A 19,942-nucleotide genomic window follows, 5' to 3' on the forward strand; every position below is an offset into this window, starting at 1 on the left:
AAGGATGCTCTGCCATGCCTGGTGCTGCCCCAGAGACCGCTGCAAAGCCGCAGTGATGCTGGGGTGCATTGGCCAAGTGATTTCCAAACTGCTTTAAACCCAACTTGATTATGTTCTTGAAATATTGTCTTTTGTCCTTCAGCATACTGCTTGTGATGAATAAAAGAGTCATGACTACATGTGTACCAACCTATAGCATCACCTTCCTCCCACTCCAGAGGATGAAGGTGCAGTAAACAGAGGCTTTGGTCACACCAAATGCATATACTTTACTACTGGGAGCAGTCAGAATCACAGAGTCACAGCAAGGCCAGGGCGGCAAGGGGCCGCTGGAGCTCACCCCGTCCCCCCCGCTGCAGCAGCTCTCCTAGAGCAGGACCCACCACGTCCAGGCGGGTTTGAATGTCTCCAGAGAAGGAGACCCCCCCGCCTCGCTGGGCAGCCTGTGCCAGGGCTCCGTCACCCGCAGGGCAGGGAAGTTCTTCCTCACGTGGAGCTGGAACTTCTCGTGGTGCGGTTTGTGCCCGTTGCCCCTTGTCCTGTCGCTGGGCGCCACTGGAAGGGGCCTGGCCCCATCCTGCTGGCACTTGCCCTGAAGATATTTGTATGGGTGGATAAGATCCTCTCTCAGCCTTCTCCTCTCCAGGCTAAACAGGTGTAAATTTGTAAAAATGTGTTAGTGCTAAGCAGATGCATTGTCTCCATGTTAGTTATCTTTGCTATAGATTCTGAAGATTCTGAACTTTGCAATCCCTCTATTTCACCTAAACAATATACGCTTGTGAAAACACACCACCCGGGGGCATGCTGGGTGTGTAGCGACAGGGTATGGTATAAAAGCCTTAGTTTTGCTCCCAAACCGTTAAAAGGCAACAGCTCTATCCTTAAGGACAAGCCGCCTGCCAAAGTTCATCGACAGGGTGACGTTCTCTGCTGTGCACGCTGAGCTGTGCCCAGGTGCCACCCCAGTCCCAGTCCCCTGCCGCCAGAGCCACCCTGGTGGTGCCACCGTCGAGCGCCCGCGGTGGCTCCCAGGAAGGGTCTGGAAGAGCGAGGGGACGTTCCAAGCTCGACAGCGCGTCGCCTTGGCGCTTGTCGCACCCCGACCCCTCCCCAGCCTGCAGAGCAGGGGTCCGCGTGCAGGCCCAGCTCGGCCCCGCTCACCCCCCAGCCCCAGCCCCAGCCCCAGCCCCAGCCCCAGGCAGGACTTGCCCGAGGCGGCCGCTCCGGACCCCACTGCTGACCGCGCCGGGGAAAACCCCAGCTCAGGCTCCCCCCGCGCCGGCCGGGCGGCTCGGTCCCGCCCCCGCCCCGCCCCTGTGCCGAGCCGAGCCGTGCCGTGCCGAGGAGAAGGGGTTCGGCCGGCGGTGGCGAGTGGGAGCCGGAGCCGCAGCCGCCCGCGGGCAGGGAGCGTCGCGCCGCCGCCATGTCCCACTCGGTGGTCCTGCGCGGCCCCTCGCCGTGGGGCTTTCGCCTGGTGGGCGGCAAAGACTTCAGCGCCCCGCTGACCATCTCCAGGGTGAGCCGGAGCGGGGCCGGAGCGGGGCGCGGCGGCAGGTGATGGGCGGCAGGGCCGGAGCGAGGGGCAGCGCTGGGGGTCCCCCCCCCTAACACCCGGGTTCCCCCCTAACACCCGGGTTCCCCCCCTTACACCCGGGTCCCCGCACCCGCCCCGCTCCCGGCCGGTGCCCCCCACGGCGGGCAGCGCCGGCTGCTCCTCCCCGCGCTAGTGCGGAGCCTGCTCCGTGCGGGATTTCTCTGGATGTTAATTCATAAAGATCTGCTCTCCGAGTTCTCAGTGCTCAGCGCTGCAGAACGCTTGGACTCGTGCCCTGGACTGAGTTCACAGGCTGCTGGGTCTGGGGTTTTTGTAGGAAGGCATAAGTAAAGTCAGCAAGAAGTTTCTCCGCACGGGCTGCTGTGTTATGGGGTCCCTGTGGGCTGGTAGTAATTACCGTGAAAGTGTGCTCACACTTGCATTTAATCTCACAACGATATTTTCTGGAAACTTCTTTGGTAAGACAGCGCAGCTAGTTTGGGATCAGCTTTGTGGGTAGACCTATGTGAAAACAAACCCGTTGGCTGTGCGGGAGGGAGTGGGGCGAGGGGTGCGATGGGCTGCGTGATGGATGAGGCGCTGGGCACGTTCCTGTGGGTGCTGGTGGTCCCGTCACCGTCGGGCTGCCCTGGGGAGGCTGCTCTGCTTCCCCGGCATGTCGAGGCCATGTGGGATGCTGGGCTTTCCTGGGCTGCGGCTGCCGGAGCACTGGAGCAAGCGCCGAGGGTATTGATAGAGCTATAACTTCAAAATATTGTCGTAACACATACAAGCTGTTTGCTATCTTCTCTTCTTCTCTTCGTTCTTCTGCCAAAGCCATGACAGAAAAGGGAAAACATGTGCCCTGAGTTTTAAATATGGAAGAGAGCATGTTTTAAAGAGATTCGGTTTGTATTTCAGTTTGAACACGCCTGTTACGCAGCTTTATGTCTCTGTTTTTCTTTTGGACTGTCCCTTACCAAGTGTGCCAGCAAGGGCTCATTTTTGGAGGCGCAGCAGGAGGTGGATGGTGAGGGAAGCCCCACAGCAGGGAGGCCGGGGCCGTACGCAGCAGCCAGGGGGTCTGCGCTGCAGGGGGAGGCGCTCGGCTTTGTGGGCTCAGCGGCACCTCCCGGGCGCGGGGAAGTCCTCTTTCTCCCCCAGTAACATGGATCTACTGCAGCAAAACACAAAACCGCCTCTTGGTGACTGTAAAAATGTTCCTGTTGTGAAAATGAACATTTGAATTTAGCGCAGGGAGCCTGTTTTCCTGTTACTTTGGGGAAAAAAAATGGTTTAATTTTAAACAAGAAAAAACAAAGTCTGCTTTTGCCTAGACAGGTGGCCTGCCAAATTCCTTGTTTGATTCAGCGAACCTGGGAGGTGTGAGGATAATTCTCATCAGGCCAGTCTGGCTTTGGATCACAACTAGCTGTAACACAAGGAGCAGCTGTAGGATGATACTTTGTATTACTGAGTGTTGCAGCCTTTTAAATTGGATACTTTTAAAATTCTGCTCTCCCTGAAGAGAGGGGTGATGCTCTGATGTGCTGTATGCCAACCGCTGCTCCCAAAGGGTGATAAACAACTTGCTGGGATGTAAATATGGGTGTAGGGTGCTCTGCTTGGGCTCTAGTCTCTTAACGCAGGAAAAGACCTCACTGGCTCCGCCAATAGCACCTGGAAATGTTAAAACTGGGGAAGAATTAGCTTCTGCGGCAGCTTTCAGCCATGGGGTGTGGGAAGGGGCTGCTGGAGGGCTTCCCAGGGAGCTGGGGCTTTGCTTGGTGGTGGGTCTGTTCAACCCTGTCTGTTTGCAGAAGACTGAACGTGGCCAGTGTGGTGCCATATTTGCTTTTATTCTGTAATTAGTTTAATTGTCTCACCAGGAAATCTGTTCTTTTGAGCTTGAAGCCCGGGCAAGGGGGCTGGATTGCTGCAGGAGGGAGGGAGCCTCTTGCTATAGCCTAATTGTGGAGTCTCTTGGCTGACTTCTGCTTCCTTCAAAGTGCTTTGCGCTTTTTTTGCCTTTTTTTTTTAAAAAAAAAGACTTATTTGTTTTTATACCGAAATGCCATTAAATTACAAACATATTTTTACAAGCAGAAATTCTGCTGGGAGGTGGGACCAGACTCTGAGACTGCCACATCCAGCTGTGAGCCCAAGATGCTGACATGCCCTGGGTGTGATGGACTGTCCGAAGGATGCGGGTTTGCCCTGTTTCTGTGCCTGAGGGGGGCTGAGAACCGATATGCTACCAGGGGTTTGGGCTGTACAGCTCTACAAGCATCCTTCCTGGATTGGTTAGATTGGGAATTCATAGATCTGGGATTTGAGGCACCCAAAGGCCACCCACATTCAGTTCTGGGTGCCAGAGGTTGGCTGCCTACTTATAAAACACAAATTCATCTGCATAGGGATTGAAAAAAAATTATTCAGTCATTAACATGTTGGTTTTCTCTACTCTTTGCTAAGCTACTGCAGGAAACATTTTCTCCCCAGACCTCTCACCAGCTGTAACAGAGCAGATGTGTCGTTGCCACAGCAAGCGATGCTTTGCCATCTGCTGGGGCAACCCTGTAAAGGTGCGGCTCCTTCTCTGAAGCTTGTCTGAGTGTTGTTGCTTCAGGTTCAGTGAAGGCAGAATTCCTTGATGTTGCATTAGTGGGACCTGAAGTCAAAGTGCCACTGCTAGAGCAGAAATAATGAAGCAGCTGGTGTGAGAGAAGCTGCCGGACCAGGCTGAGCGGCACAGCAGTGTGGCCCAACACCAGGCAGGGAGAGGTGCCTGGCGTCGGGCAGGGAGGAAGGCTGAAGGTAGTCACCAAAAGTGGCTTGTGACAGTATTGTCAAGGGATAACCTTGAAAAAACAGGGATTCTTCAGCAAGGAAAACAACGATCACACAGTCCTGCTTTGCAATAGAACTGGACTCGCTCACCAGGGCTTGCCTTAGCCTGCAGCCCCCTGCAAGGCCACTGCATTTGTGCAGGTGCAGCTGATGGTGTTGAGCCCATCCTTGCAGCTCTTTCAAACATGCTGCTGAAATCAAGCGAAGATCTTTTTTTTTTTTTTTTTTTTTTTTTTTGAGAGAGAGCAGGTCACTTCCTTCTGTGGTTTGAGATCTGATCGCTGAAGTGACCAGTAACAGCTGATGCTGAGCACTACCCTAGAGAGGCCAGGGCTCCAGTTGGGATGTTAAGTTCTTTGGTATTAAAGGTAAGGAAAGATAAATGCAAGTCCAGATGGGTGTGCTTAGGGCATCTTTCTTAGGTGGTCGTGTAAAAAGCCAAGTGTGCTAGCCACCTTTTTTCCCCCTTGTTTCATCTTGCATTTTCTGCAGGACCCAGATGAGCAAGGCTGGTGCTTGCTGGCTGGTTTGGGTGCCGCAGCAGCTATGCGCTGTCAGCGTGGTGCTGAGAAGGGAACTGTAGCCCAGGGCTGTGCTCTGGGGAAGAAACCTGGCTGGGTTTGTACCCACACTTATAGCAAGTGAAGGCCGGGGGTATTACATCATGTAATTAATGGTTCCCCTTCCTAATGATGTTTATAGGGGTATGGGAGTGACCCCAAACATCTTTTAGACTTGGCCTTAATGACTTGATGGAAAGTCGTTTTAAGGCTTAATTAAGTTTCTGGTAGCGCATAGCTGCTTTTTCTTGGTTGAGCAGGTCAGTAAGTGGATGCTGTGTTCGCCCTTGGTGGGAAGGGGAGCCTACTGAGCCTTTACTCAGGGTAGCAACCAGATTGCCTTTGACCAGCAGCCATGGCTCAGGAACAGGAATGGAATAACTTACTCGGCTGCTCCCAGTGTTGTGCTTGTAACCACATCAGTGAGTGCTGCAGTTCTCTGTGGGATCACAGCTGATCTACCCCTTGCCTGGGATTAAAAGATAATCGGTCATTAGCGTAACTAGAGGAGCTGAATGCATTTAATCACTTGAACTTGCTTGTCCAGCTTCTAGAGCAGTCAATGTCATCGTCTACCAACTCTGCTGGTGTTAATCCACTTGCTGCTCTTAGAATCATAGAAAAATTACTTGGCTGAACAGATAATTGACAAATGGACCCATTCCAGTATCTTTTAAAAGAAGTTTTTAATACAACTTTTCCTTTATCTGCTGGCTTCAGCATCCATTTACCCACTAGTCTCTAACAAAGCAGCAAAAATGCATTTTTCAGTGTTGGCTTGGAACTGTAATACAAGAAGGGTGGGAAATAATTGGTCTGCAATCCATTATCCAGGTATTGTTTGAGTTAAGGTTGACTTTTAAACTTAAGCAGCTTTTGTATTTGAGCAAATACGTGCCCTGTTAAAGTATAGGATACGCAAGAAGGAATTCTGCTGAGGGAGGAATTCCACTAAAAGTCATCTTGTTGACTCCATCGGGGCAGCAGCAAATGCCCGAGTGCTTCACTGTGATTCCACTTGAACAGAGAGTATCCACTCATAGTAGTAACTTCTGGGGTGGCCTGTGAGGCTTGCTCGGGGATGTCGGAGCACAAAGGGCTTGGCAGACCTCTGGCTGGGGCGTCCGGGTTTGGTTACCCCAGGAACTCCGTGTATGTTGGTGGGGAAGGCAGGAACCAGAGATGCCAGCAAAGGGAAACGGGGCTTTTTTCTTTGCATTCCATAAGGCTTTTTTCCTGGTTTTACATGTAACTTCTTAAGTATTTGATTGTTTATTAAACGGGAATGATGTACTTTCGGTTTAGAGCTCCCAAATGGACTGAAGTTGTTGCTCTGTGTTGATGAATCCCAAAACTAGGACCCCGGCTGATTTCTGCTGACCCTTGGTGTTTTCATTGCCTGCACAAGCCAAGCCATGCTAACAGTTCCTCAGTTGGTTACATATTAATGTTTGCTATAACATAATAGTTCAAGTGGGTTGATTTTTTTTTTTTTCTTCTTCTTCCGATGACTGTTTGTTGTAAGGGCTGGAGTAAGAGACCTGGGCAGTTACGCTTGAAGCCGTAGTGGTACTTAACGGTTAATCTGAACTCAGATGAGAGCTAATGAAAGTATGTAACAAATATATTTGCTGCTGAAGTTATTTTATCACTGAGGCTTTATTAAATAAACTGAGAGAGAAGACTAAATGCTTGTGCTGATTCAGGAGACAGTAATGGTGTGGAATGAAAGCCTAATGTTAATTACCGTAATCAAGCACACTGATAATCCAGAGTGGGAAAGCAGGCGGAAAGAATGATTCATGTAGGTCCATTCGTGCAAGGTCTGACCTTGGGGCGAGTTTAGCAAAATAAACCCAGCACACCCTTGAAAACACTCCCGGCCTCTGCCAGGCTGAACAAAGCAGAATGGGTTGGAGTGAGGGGGTTTGTGGGTTTGGGGTGGGGTTTTTCCCCTTTTTTTTTTTTTTTTTTTTTTCTTCTCTTCTCTTTAAATGATGGTGATGTCAATTTTCTGACTTGAAGATTGAAAGATTGCCTGTTGGGACAGGTATTCAGAGTTACTTTGGAAAAGTGCATGGTTGTAGCCCACTTGATAAAGGGATAAAAGAGAATGAGGTTAGATAGCAGACTCAATAACATGACTCTGTTAGTGTAGGAAGCATACAAGGGGAAATATGTGGAATTATTCTTTTTTTCTTAAACACTTTGCTGCTGTATAGCAGAATAGATGGTCCTGGTCCTGCTGAGGGTAGATCAGTTCTTTAATTTTAATACACAATTCTTAATGGTGTATTTGTGGAATTAGTGCAGACTACTGCAATCTAATTTTTTTTTTTTTGGTAGTAGGGGAAAATGCATATCACAAGTCTGCAGAAGTTACATAGCAAACCCTATAAGGCACAAGTTCTCTTAAATACAGTATTTCTAACCTAATTTGTTGTTTGATTTCTGAGCTCTTTAAAATGCATTGACTCATGGTTCTTAGATACCCAAACACTTAGCGAAAACGTTTTTATTTTTTTAAGTCATCTGTGACCACAGGTGCTAGAGTGTGAAAGAAAACAGTAGATCTCTCAAGATCTGGTAGTGTTGATAAAAAAGCTAAACCAAACATGTTCACAGAAAATACTCTGCTTGATTTGTTGTCAGTGCAGCACTGCCAGATGTGTACCGAAGCAAAAGGCAGCGTATCTAGCCAGAGCTTGTTAATGTAGTGGATTTGTAGGCAGCCGTTAACACCCCACTTGCCCCCAAGCCCTGGAAGATAAGGTTATGTTTGGTTTCTACTTCAGGACTTACACAAAAACTTCAAGCAAAACCAGGATTCATTGGGTTACAGGGAGGAATTGCAAAGATGTCGAGGCACAGCGTGGCATTTAAGGAGCTTGTACAGCCAGCAGAGACCTAAAATAAACCCCGCACTCTCACTGTGGAGAGCAGAGCTCTATTTAAAAAAAAACAACAAACCCACAACACAATTTGCTGTGCAAGAGTATTGCAGCCAATGAATTTTCCAAACATCGTAAAGATGCCTCAAAGCCCATGCCACACTCAATCTTTCTTGTCAACCAGGGCAACTTAAATTTATGCTCATTAAACCTGAGGTTGTTTTATGTGTTGTGTGGACTGATACCAGAGTACGTGCGAATGACATTTTACAGTACAAGCTTCAGAAGGCAAAATACACCAGATCATAGAAGATTATTAAGAGTAATTACGTTAAAAAATCAGGTATGGGCAATGCACAGCTGAAAGAGAAACTGTCTTGAACAACTGAATCCAGGACTGTTCAGCAACAGGCACCACAGAGTAGATGCTCAGCTGGGAAGTTTACAGGACATTGGCTCTGAATGCTGTCCTTCACCGGGAGCCACAAAACGCTTCCCAGAAGCCTTTAGCACACATCAAGTTTCTGGTACAGAAGACCAAGCCCCACAAAATACCTGGTGTTCACAACTGAACTTGGGGAAAGCAGCCACGCTGCAAAGGCAGAGAACCCTGCAGGCTGCGCGAGACCCACACGTTTCTTGAGAGTGAAGCTTCAGGTTTGCTCAGCAGCTGGATTCAAACATTTTGTGTTGGAGAATTATCTTCTGTTTGGAGATACCTTTGTGGCTACTTTCCTTTTTGATAGGAAAGAAAGTATTGACCCATCTTCCCAGCCAAGAAGGCTGGGGATTTGGAAGGGAGAGCTCCAGGCAGCTCCCGTGTGTCTTCTGCCAAGCACCCAGGGCTTTCTCCGAACAAGAGAGCTGGGAGAGGAGGCTTCACAGGAGAGCTGAGCACTAAACCTCTAAACAGATGAACCAGTGGTGATCACAAACACTTTCTCTGATGCTGCTGAATCCAGTTTGCCATGTGGTGTGCAGCTATGTCTGGAGGACCGCAGTGATGCTCCAAGCGCACCTACACCAAGGTTAGTCAGTGTCGCCCAGGGCAGGCTGTCCTACCCTGGCCTTGCTCCCTGGCATAGCAAAGGATAAAGCAGATGTAAGTGTAGTAGCAGCCGTAGTGGTTAACAGTGGGTCACTCCGTGTAGTAAAGCAGCATATCTGCAACTTGTGCTCGGAGGAAGGGGTGACTGTGGGCACAGGAGGCAGCATGGCATGCTGCTGCGAGTGCTGCTGGAGTCTGGGTGCCCTTGGGCTGGGCAGGGCAAGCTTTCCGCAAAACAAGCCAGATGGGAGCGTTTGAACGACCTGTGTCTTTCTCCATCAGCCTTTTGAGGTTTGCACGCAGGTTGTGTGGTTGGTCGCTCTAAAATTTGTGTCTGGTTTCATTGATTCTCAGCCCTTTCTTTGTACAAAGACCTCAGCCCTTGAGGTGAATTGGGATCTGCACCACAAATCTGATTCTAAATTTGGATTTGGATCCATCAGTATTTGGATTCAAAAGGATTTTCAAGTGTCTTGCCTTTTGTAATACTCATACTCTGGTTCTTTCCCTTTTATGCTCTTAAGCTTCTTATTTTCTTCAGTAGTTAAATGAATTAATGTTGCATAAAAAGTGCTCTTCATTCACTGGCCTGTGCAGCATACCTAAATAATGTCCTGATATTTTGGACTTTTATATAACCGTTTAGCAAAATGCAAATGGATTGGCGAGAAATGTATGTCAGTTCAAGGCACAATGCTTTGAAAAGCTGGAGAGAATCCCTGGAAGGAGTGCTTAAAGGATTTGGGGAATTTATCTTCATTAGTTAGTCATTTAACTCTCAGTTCTTCCTGTTTTAAAAGATATTGCTACCTCAAGATCCTCTGCTGCCTCGTAGCATGCCTTCTGATAATAGAATAGGCTTCCTTTGTTTAAAAGCTGAGAATTTTGTCACGCTATCTTGAAAGCCTCTCAAAGACTTTAATCAGACCCTTTTGATCATGCTTGCAGAACCGAAAATTTCCCCAGACTTGCCTGCAACAAACTGCTATTGATTTAAGAGAAGAGTGGTGTGGTCTGTGTAGGCTTGGATGGGCTCACACGTTTTAACCCATTACATTCTGGGAAGATGGCCTCATTAATTGGTGATGCATTTTATTCCGGTCGTTTTGGGGGTGTGTGGGTGTGTTTGTTTTTTAAAGACAGAGAGAAAGCTGCCTTTATTATGTAGGGGTGATTGGCCTGAAATTGACCTTTTTTAATTTGAATAACAACTACTGGGAGAATAAATAGTAAGTTCTTCTTTCCAATGGCTGTACTGAGACTGTGCAGGCAGCAAGGAGGAACCTCATCCCTGGGCTCTGACACAGGTGACATTACAGAGGCAGGTTTCTGGGGAAAAGAATTTTTTTTAAAAAAAAGGTGGTTGAGTTAATATAACAAATTAACCTTTCACTGAAGTGTTCATCATTTCAGCTTGTGGTGTTGGCCCAATTCTGGCTTGATCAAAGCTGCTTGTGAGCTGAGCCGTCCCCGCGGCGTGCAGGACTACCCCCACGTGGGCAGGGGGATGCATACAGCGATGCACGGGGGGCTTTGCCCTGTCAGACCTGCTCTGCCCTGCCTGGTCTCACAGCCCTGGCACGCTCCTGTAGTTGATCTCCAGGGGGGAAAGTGTAATGCTGTGTGCGTTTCAAGAGTAAACCCCTCTCGGTGCAAATAATCTTACTTTACTAAATTAGGCTGCACAGCTTCCAACACCAACTGGCTTAGTACAACAGTTGCCTTAATGTGCTTTATTTTATTGGCCTGATGTCAGATGCTAGCACTTAGTAAATCCTAACGAGGCTCCAGTGGCCAGATAAGATAGCTGCTGCCGGCTTGGGGATTTTTCCAATCTATTCCATAGCATCAGAGTATCCACTTGGCTGGGGAGGCAGCTGCTTGAGGCTGGTCCCCTTGGAGAGGCGAGTGGCAGTCTTGGGAAAGGTGATGGGGAAAATAATTGGAAAAGCTTTTCGAAAAAGGTGGTTTGTAATCGTGCAGATCCAGTTCACTGGTTGACAACTTGGCAAAAGGAGAGGTGAACCTGCAGGGTGTTGGCCTGGTGCTACAGATGTGGGTCACGTTTCCCCTCATCATCCTCAGCATGGGGGTGATGCTCGCAGTGCTGTGACTGAGCCTCCTGTAGTGGCAGAGGACAGTGAGAGAGGGGCTACTTACTGGAGTCTTGTCTTTAAAATTCCCCTTGTCCTGCTGGAATAATACAAAAGGGCTGACACAGGCAGTGATATTGGACCTCTCATGTTTTTTGAAGCACAGTGCTATGTGGAGGACATACAAAGGCATCACAAATGAGACTTGTCCTGAGGGGTTTAGGGACAATAATATACTTTGTAGAAAAGGGGAAAAGAAATATGTTCTGGTGTCCTACTGGAGTGAATCCCTGCAGGAGGCATGGTCTGCAGGCATTGCTGCACAGCGAGGCCGATCTCAGAGCCTGGAGCTACTTACCAGGGCCACTTACACTGCAAACCTCCACGTGCCCTGCTGCTACAATATTGTTAGCTGCGCATGTTTTTTGTTTCTTTTACTAGTTTCTGTTTATAAATATTCTTCTGCATCTGCACTTTTTGGAAAGAAGTGAAGCAGCTTTTGCTTGTTTTTGTGGGGGGGTTAAATGCAGAACATTCTCTTGGCTTTAATTTTGGGAAAGCACTAAAACCGACACGTGTTTATGCTGTGTTCCCAGAGCAGATGCTGTGCTGTGCGTGCGCGATCACCTCCGGCAGAGTGTGCATGAATGTGCTTCTGTGGGCATAAAAGGAGCTGTGAAAACATGAGTGCCAGTGACCTCCCCAGCATGCTGGCTGATCCTGCACCCATTTCATGCTCAGTTCCTTCCTGCTGAAGATGCAGCAGTGATTAGGTGATGGCTAGTAGGTAGTACACCCATAGCGCTGTGTGGGATCTGCTTAATCATCTCATGAAGAGCTCATCACCAGCTAACTCCATCCCTGCCTGGCTCACAGATTACAGGTCCAGTGCAGTGGACCCATTACTCAGAGTTGCTTTGATTCACTCTTAGAAAACCACACCAGGGGAGGTTTAGATGGGATATTGGGAAAAATTTCTTCACAGAAAGGATGGTCAAGCATTGGAACAGGCTGCCCAGGGAGGTGGTGGAGTCACCATCCCTGGAGGTGTTTAAAAAACACACAGGTGCAGTGCTTGGGGCCGTGGGTTAGTGGCGGGCTTGGCAGTGCTGGGTTAGTGGCTGGACTGATCTCAAAGGTCTTTTCCAACCTCAATGATTCTGTGATTCTATTGCATTCCAGGCTGTGCTTCAACCTGCTGAGCACCAGGGCTGGCACCCAGGAGCAGGAAGGTGCAGAAAGTCCTCTACCCTCTCGTGGGCAAGCTATGGGGTTGCCTAGGCTGTCTTGTGCAACTTCACCCCAAGTCTCCCATCAGCTGGCTTTGAATTTATATTGGTGTGAAAGTATCTTCAAGTGCAGGGCAACAATAACTAGCAGTGTAAGTTAGCTGATGGCCAGGAGTTCACATCAGTGCTGCTTCGTTGCTGTGTAAATTTGTAGCTTTGCGAGCTCAGAGCTTCCAAATGAGGCAGGATTCTTGTCTAGTTGAAAAAAGAAAAACCTTTAGGGGAACCTTAATAAAAATATTTATGTTTCTTCAAGCCTGTGGTGTTTGCGGTGGGTTTGGCTCTCAGTGCTATACGCTTGACTGCTCTGAACGTGTACTGAGGTTGCTGTCACCCCACAGCATGAGCAGGGCCCTTTGGGAGCTGCGTGGCCTCACAGGGAGTGATATCTGTAGGGGCTCAGACCACCCCATCCACCCATGTAATTCTCCACCAGCACCTTGCTCCATCCCTGAAACACCGGCAGCCGCGTGGGGTTAGCCCCCGGGGTTAGCAGGGTGTGAGGGACCGGGCTGGCTCCTTGCTAGCATGTAATTGCCCCACTTGAGCTCTTCACTGGAGAAAAGCAAACAAACAGCCCAGATCCTGGCAGGTGCCCAGCGTGGGCAAGACGAGGCATGGCACATGCAGGGTGCAGCAGGAGCCCGTGTTCAGCCCCAGCGCGTGAGCTGGGACACTGCTTTAGGGTACTCGGCATTGCCCGTAGAAAGAAAGTGTGGCGTGGGGAGACAAGGCTTGTCCTTGTCCCGGGGAGATCGCTCGCACCACCCTGGGTTACGTATCCCTTGGTCTGGTCTTGGTCTATGTTCATTCAGCCTTGATTTTTAAAACTGTTTGTTCCTAGTGCTGATGGCTAATGTCAAAACCAAGCAAACAAAAAATCTTATGGCTGTTTTTCTTAAGCCTATCCTATCCTCAAACCTCAGTGCCTTTGGAGGCCCCTTTCAAGAACCCAGGGGTCCAGTGCCTCGGCACAGGTTTTCTTTGCAGCATTTTTAACTTCATAACATGTCCAGCTACACTCAAATCCGTGTGCGCTTCATTCACACCGTGCACGTGGCAGTTATTGCTCACGGCAGCCCCCCGGCCCCTCTGGAGGGGAGTGAGCAGGAGTGCCTCCGGTAAAACCTCTGTGCACTGCTGGCCTTTAAAGTCACTGCCCTGGAGAGACCTGGCACCCATGGGCAACGCACGCAGCTGTAATTACATTGCATAGAGCCATAGCCCTGGAGAACGGACTAATATTCAAACAAGGCTTATCGCTTGAACAAAAAATTCTGTATTTGTTTATAATGGTAGATGCTCAGCAGCCCTTGGGCAGTAGCTGGCCTTTGTAGAGAAGAGAGGCTGGTTGAGGAGCATTCTGGGTTGAGTTGATTGCTGCTGGGCACGAGTGCTGCCTGAACAAGACACCGAGATCCCTCCAGCTCCTTCCTTGCGTATTTGTTCATTTCCATGGACAGTAGAGAGTTATCTGTCTTGGATATTTTGCTCCAAGCATAGACAGGGTCATTTTTCTTGGATGTTTCACTCCAAGCATAGACACTCTTACAAAACATGCTATATTTAAAATTGCATCCTTGTTCTTATGGAGATGCTGGTTTTGTAGTAGGCTGTCTGCATGGATCTGCATGGTGCGAAGCAGGTAGGACCCTTGCATGAGGATTCATGCACAGCCCTGACCCATAACCAAGTTCGTAGGGCTTTCTGTGGCATGTTTGGTGTCAATGGCTTTGCACAGCTGTGAGTTAGGAAAACTCGCTTTGCAGTGTTTTAAACACTATTCATGAAAATACAAACTTGGGACCTGACAGACACTGTAATACTGACTCCCAAGCTGCCATGACACTGGTGCTGTATCTCAAATTAATGAGCTCTTGGAGTACAGCTCTATTTCAAACCCTCAGTCATCTCCACGGCTAGCATGAAATGCTAATATGAAGATACTGCCAAAACAATTTGAAATAAACCAGAATCTAAAAATAGGAAACAGCTAAGAGCTCCATTTATGATCAGCTTATTCTCCAAGGACGCTACAATCTGGTGAAGATCAGTGCAGGGGGGAAACAAATCCATCGGACATTTAGACAGCATTGGATAGGCAAGAACAAAATACAGCTGTCCTGGGTCAAACTGAAGGTCGGTTATTCCAAGAGCCCGCTGGCAGCCAGAGCTGCAGGGCGAGCACCGAGGGAAGCAGTTAATAACAGGCAAACGCATGGAGATGCCTCCTTGGAGGTGGTGGTTGAGCTTCTGGTTGACTTTCTGGTGGGTCTGGCAGCTTTGGTGGCTGTAGGAGGACCCTGATGCTCTGTGAATGCCACATCTTCTTATACAGATTCAAAAGTACCCAACAGGACAAATGCATGCCAGGGAAAAAATGAACCTTTCTGGGGTTGAAGCATCCCGTGTCAGGGCTCTACAGCTAACGTGTACCCTGTTCAGAAAGGCCTCCTGTGTCTGCTCTGAGCCGAGCTGCAGGGAAGCCCAGGAGCAGGGAAGGAGTTGGCCTGGCAGGTTTTTTAGAGCGAAAAAGCCTGGCTGAAACTATTGAAGAGCAAATGGCAAATGCTGATTCACTCTGACAATGCAACAAAAGCCTTAATTCAGGCTGCCAGTTCTACTTAAATGTAAGAAGTGGTTTGGAGCTCCCCACACACCTTCAGGTTCGTGTTTCGGTGGTTTTGGTGGCTGTAGTCACGCGGGGAGCGGTGCAGCAGGTCTGTGTTACACCTCTCACAGCCCTGTGAGCAGCTGCGGTGCGATCCATGAAGGGCTTTGGTGGTAGGACTAAATCCTCTTCAAATTTCCTATGAAAACAGATGTGGAGAAAGCAAATCAAGATGGAAACAGGGATGCGTGCATGCCTTTTTTCTAAAAGACTGCCAGTTTAATGGTGGCCTGCGGTGGGCGGGGGCGGGGGGGGGGGGGGGCTTGTGGGCACCGCTTGGTCTCAAACTGTCCAAAAAACCCTACCTGGTTTGTCAGCATCTGGTTGCCACTGTGGACCCATGTAAGCCACGTCCAAGGGGAGAGGCAGCACAGAGCAGTTGCTCAGATCTTTCAAGCGGGGTGTGACAGAGCAGATGCATTGCCAGAGACGGGATTATAGCCCTGTAAGTCATGAGCAAGCAGAATCAAAGCACCATCACACTCTAAATGTGGGGGGACAGGAGTAACCAAAGTCAGACTCACTGTACTTTCTCACTCGATAAACCATGTGGTTGGTTAGCGGAGCGTTAGCAGATCCTCTGAATGACTGAAGAGGAAATTAGAGGGCAAGCACATAGCTATTAAGAGTTTAAACAGACACATTTACCTGTCCTGCCTATGCCTTGCATCATTTTTATATTATTGCAAAAATTAAAACCACATTTGGGCTGATGTAAACGAAATGGTAATTTCTCGAGGAACTCTTTTTTATGGGTGGCAGGATTGGTCTTATGGCTGGCCACAAACAGTACCTGGATCTGTCATTAGTTCCTCAGGAAAGAAGTTACGAGTTTTATAAGGTTCTGGCGTTCCTACAAAACCAAAAGGAAAGAGCTGTGGAGACTTAACGAGCAGCATGATATTCCATGCAGGGCTAGAAGGAGACAAGTCAGTTGAACAACAGTCAGGAAAAACTGATGTCAAATATAACCTCTTTGCAGGAAGCAATTAGGGTGACTGTGCTCATCTTCTAATTACATAGTTATCCAAAGAGGAAGGTTTCACGTGCTCTTTAGGGACTGATTCTTGTAGCGTGATTTAAGGCCTGCAAGCCAAAGGAGTGTAAAGGATCCCTCTGGAAAGAGGGTATCGCATTATTTCAAGCAAGAGGCGAATCTGAAGAGAGGATCTGGTCACACACTGACTGGGGTTGACAGAAATCTCTATTTAAGAGCACTGTTGTAGGCGATGGCCCGAGTGCCCTGGCTCTGACATCCAACATCTGGTAGATGCCATCGGTGTAGGCAAAACACCTATCTTCTCCAGAAATAACTGTTCCTTTTATCTGCTGCTTATTCCAAGAAACTCTTTAAAAACTGATCACTTTTAAGTAACCCTTTTCTTTTTCCTTGCCTAGATTAACCCCGGCAGTAAAGCAGCCATGGCAAACCTGTGCGCAGGAGATATTATTCTGGCAATTAATGGAGAGAGCACGGAGAACATGACACACCTGGAAGCTCAAAACAAGATCAAAGCATGCATGGACCAACTGCTGCTTTCCCTGAACAGGTAGGTCCTCTTCTGTTTGAGGTGCTTTGGGGTCAGCTTTGCTTGGCCTCCGCAGAAGGCTTGCAGCTGGCCCTGGCGTGGTTGCGCCCTTAGGCTCAGTTCTTGGTGCATGCCCATGGTCTCTGTAATTGTTCTGCATTTTTAAGTACAGTAAAACAAAATTATTTTTAAAATGTCATTGACACAAAAAAACGGGTTCAGTTCATGTATATGTGTGTATTATCATTCGTACCTTGCAAGGCTTATCCAGGCTGTGAGCTGGGTCAGATCCTTCAACCCAAGGGAGGTTTTATTGACTCAAGCAAGAATAGTACTGGGATTGAAATCTCCTTTAGGCAAAGCCTCCCACTTAGTTAACATCCACTTATCGTTTTCCTAAACATCTGTTCAATGAATAGGCATTTGAAGGTCCTGCGAAATTAACATTTTTAGAATATTTCAGAGCAAAATGAAAGCTTGGCCTTTTTTTGCTTTCCATTGGAATGAATTCTGTAGCTGAAGGTTCCTAGCATGAACCACAGGTTATCCAGGCAGAATGAGTGCTCCTTATAAGGCTCACAAATGCCCAGTGCTATCTGTAATAGGTTTAAATAAGTGTATACAATTTTTGACTTCAGATTAAAAAGGCATTTCCTGCTATAAAGAGCTATCACTTACTGTTTATACTTCTCTTGGAAAACATGTAGTTTCTGACTGGAAGCCTGGGCAGCGGGGAAGGAGCGCTGCTGTAAATGGAGCACAGGCTCGCTGGCTCCTCATGGCTCATCAGTGGTGGCCGAGCCACCCGGCTGATGCAGAGTCCCCGAGCTCAGCCTGTGCCATAGGGATGATGTGGCTTCAGCATTAGGAAAGAAAGAAAAAAAGAAAAACAAGAAAACCCTTCGTGCAGGCAGAATTTCCCATAGCCAAGTAGGGTGGTCATTTGGCTTGCCATTTGGAGCAGCTTTAGGGAGATGTGGATGGTCTTCCACCCCAGATGGGGCTGTACCCAGGGCAGGACCAGGGTTCCCTTCCTGGCTGTCCACAGGCTGGTGGAGCTCTCCTTGGAAGAGGTGGAAATCCTCGTGTAGTGATGGAAGCTTTCAGTGAGCAGAACAGCTTCATCAGGAGTTAGAATAAAGTTTTGCTGAAAAGAGCTTCCACCTGCAGCATGGTAGCGCTTTGCTTTCACGTACGAGTGTTTCCACTGTGTGAATTCACGGGCTGAATTCCCACTTTTACACCTCATTTTAGCCACCAGTATTAACTGGCATTTGGTTTGTTTTGTGGCTGAGGTGGGACCCTTGAGTGCTCCCCCTCTGTGGGTGGCACACTGTACGTGCCCGGCTTTCTGCCGGTGTCCAGCTGGTCCTCACACTTAGGAAGAGGTGCTTGGATCCTGCTGGAAGCAGCTGTGACCGTACTGGTGGTGGTAGCTGCCAGGTCAGTGTATGTGGTGTCAGCAGTATCTCTGTGAAAGCGCATCTCCTCTCCTAAGAGGTGACCTTGCACGGACACAGGGCAGGGGTTGCGTCACACTGGCACGGCAGGGCTCCACCGCGAGAGGAGCGGGCAGAGGTCCCAGCAGTGCTGGTATGTGCCTTGGTGGGATTACGGATGTTCTGTCTAGTTTCCCTCAGGCACAGAAATGGTCATTAACGACTTCGTGGTGATATGGAAGCTGCTGTGTGGAAGACTTCTGGCAGCAGGAGGGTCTGTGGCTTCAGGCTGGGTTTGCCTAAGGACACCTAGTGAGGGTGGCATTTCTAACTGTGAGACCGTGCAACGTGCCCGGAGGGGCAGTGGGCTCTCTGTAGCAGCGGTCGCTGGTGGTGGCCCACAGCCTTGCAGCGGTGCAGGGTTCATGGGTGAGGTGGCCTGGGCTTTGCTAGGCAAGAGGGTTGCAGCAGTTTTGTCAGGACTTAGCCTTCAGAAATGCAGATTTTGAAGGCTCTTGTATCTGACAGGCAAAAATAAATGTGCAGGCTTCTGCAAGACTGGAGCAGACAGGAGCTGGTGATGGAGGGGAGCTGTTGGGAAGGAGTGGCTCCTCTCGGGAGGAAATTGCACTGTTGGGTCGGTGAGGTGGCTCCTCCAAGAGAAAAACAGACGTTGGCTGTGCCCAGAGAAGCCCATGAGAGTGGCCTTTCTCTCAATAGGGAAAACTGAATCGTTTATTTTTTTGACACTAAGGACAGCAGCTCCAGTAATGCTTTATTAGTCTGTTCTTAGTTCAGCCCAAAGCTACATGGTTCTTGGATCTCTCTCCTCTTTCCCGAGTGACCTGTTGGATCCAGACAGCTCTGCCCAGCTGTTTGTCATCCTCGGTGTGAGCAGATCCCTGTGCCGGGAGCTGCTGGCAAGGGAGCCGTGTCCCGGGGCAGCGGTGGGGGATTGCACTGTCTCTGCGCACGTCCAGCAGCTGCGGTTTGCAATAGCTGCGGGTCACTGGCCTGGGCTCCCTGCGAGGCTGAGCTCCAGGAAAGCCCCACGCAGAGGTGTGGATTAGCATCATCTCCCTCGGGCAAGAGCATGCTCTCCAAGCAGTGTCTGTCTCTGTAAGCTGCCTTCAACAAAACATAGCTTGCAAATCAATGTAAGGAAATTTTTTCTTAAAGTGCGTTTGTCTGGAATATATTTGAAATAACGAGCTTGTTTGTTTTATTTCTCTTAGTGAAGACGTATGAAATTTGATGTTAATTCTGTTCTGCTGAAGCTGGCTCCCTCCAGCTGGGCGTGTGTGCCAAGGGAGGGCAGTGAGCCTGGCAGCGAAGGGCTTCCAGCCCTTGGTGCCCTCTGGGCTTCTTCCGTCCCGTGCCCTTTCTCTGTGAACCCTTGACATTATGCGTTACCATGACAGAGAACAAGATTGTTTTTGTTTTCAAACTGTGGTCGGTAAATGCTCTTTGACTGGAAAGTTCAGTAGGAAAATCGAAATGGGGGGAACACAAGGAGAGGGAGTTGCTGTGTGGTCTGACAGGATGTCCTGAGACCAGCATGGCCCGTCTGGGTTTCGGAGGTGTCAGGGATGCAGAGTACCCATGGCATTTGATGGGAAGAGATGCTAATTATCCCATTTACAAAATTTGCCTCATTAAGACATTTGGATGCACCGGTGGAGAAACAAGTAAGGAGCCAGGAGGACTGTGGGTCTTTGTGGGTAGAATAAACAATGGGAGCGTAAAACTTTCCCATGAAGTGCAGGCAATTTCTCTCCCCAATACTCGGGGAGGAAACAACTGAAGTAAGTGGGATTTCTGTTGCGATGCAAACTTTGGCCACAGTCAGGCGTGATGATGTGGATGGACTGCAAATAGATCAGCATGTTGGTCATTAGCACAGTCTGTCATTAGGAACGTCACACTGGGTCTGATGGTTTTTCTTTTACCCGGCTGCATGGTAGAATCTGTTCATTTAAGCCAATCTGGAAGGAGAAAAGCTTGAGTTTGAGATCAAACGTGAACATGTAATTTC

The 19,942-nt window shown here is 48.9% G+C and overlaps 1 protein-coding gene across 1 annotated transcript in view; it reads left to right on the forward strand.

Moving 5' to 3' along the window:
• Positions 1–1,327: 1,327 nt before the first annotated feature.
• The window catches only part of PDLIM4 (PDZ and LIM domain 4), a 54,164-nt gene continuing 35,549 nt past the window's right edge, over positions 1,328–19,942 (forward strand). The window contains exons 1-2 of the mRNA XM_055812816.1: positions 1,328–1,519; positions 16,338–16,489. Of these exons, the coding sequence (XP_055668791.1) occupies positions 1,427–1,519; positions 16,338–16,489 (245 nt within the window). The 5' untranslated portion in view covers positions 1,328–1,426. The remainder of the gene's footprint in view (positions 1,520–16,337; positions 16,490–19,942) is intronic.

The sequence above is a fragment of the Falco peregrinus genome, chromosome 8, assembly GCF_023634155.1.
Source record: "Falco peregrinus isolate bFalPer1 chromosome 8, bFalPer1.pri, whole genome shotgun sequence".
Classification (NCBI taxonomy): domain Eukaryota; kingdom Metazoa; phylum Chordata; class Aves; order Falconiformes; family Falconidae; genus Falco; species Falco peregrinus.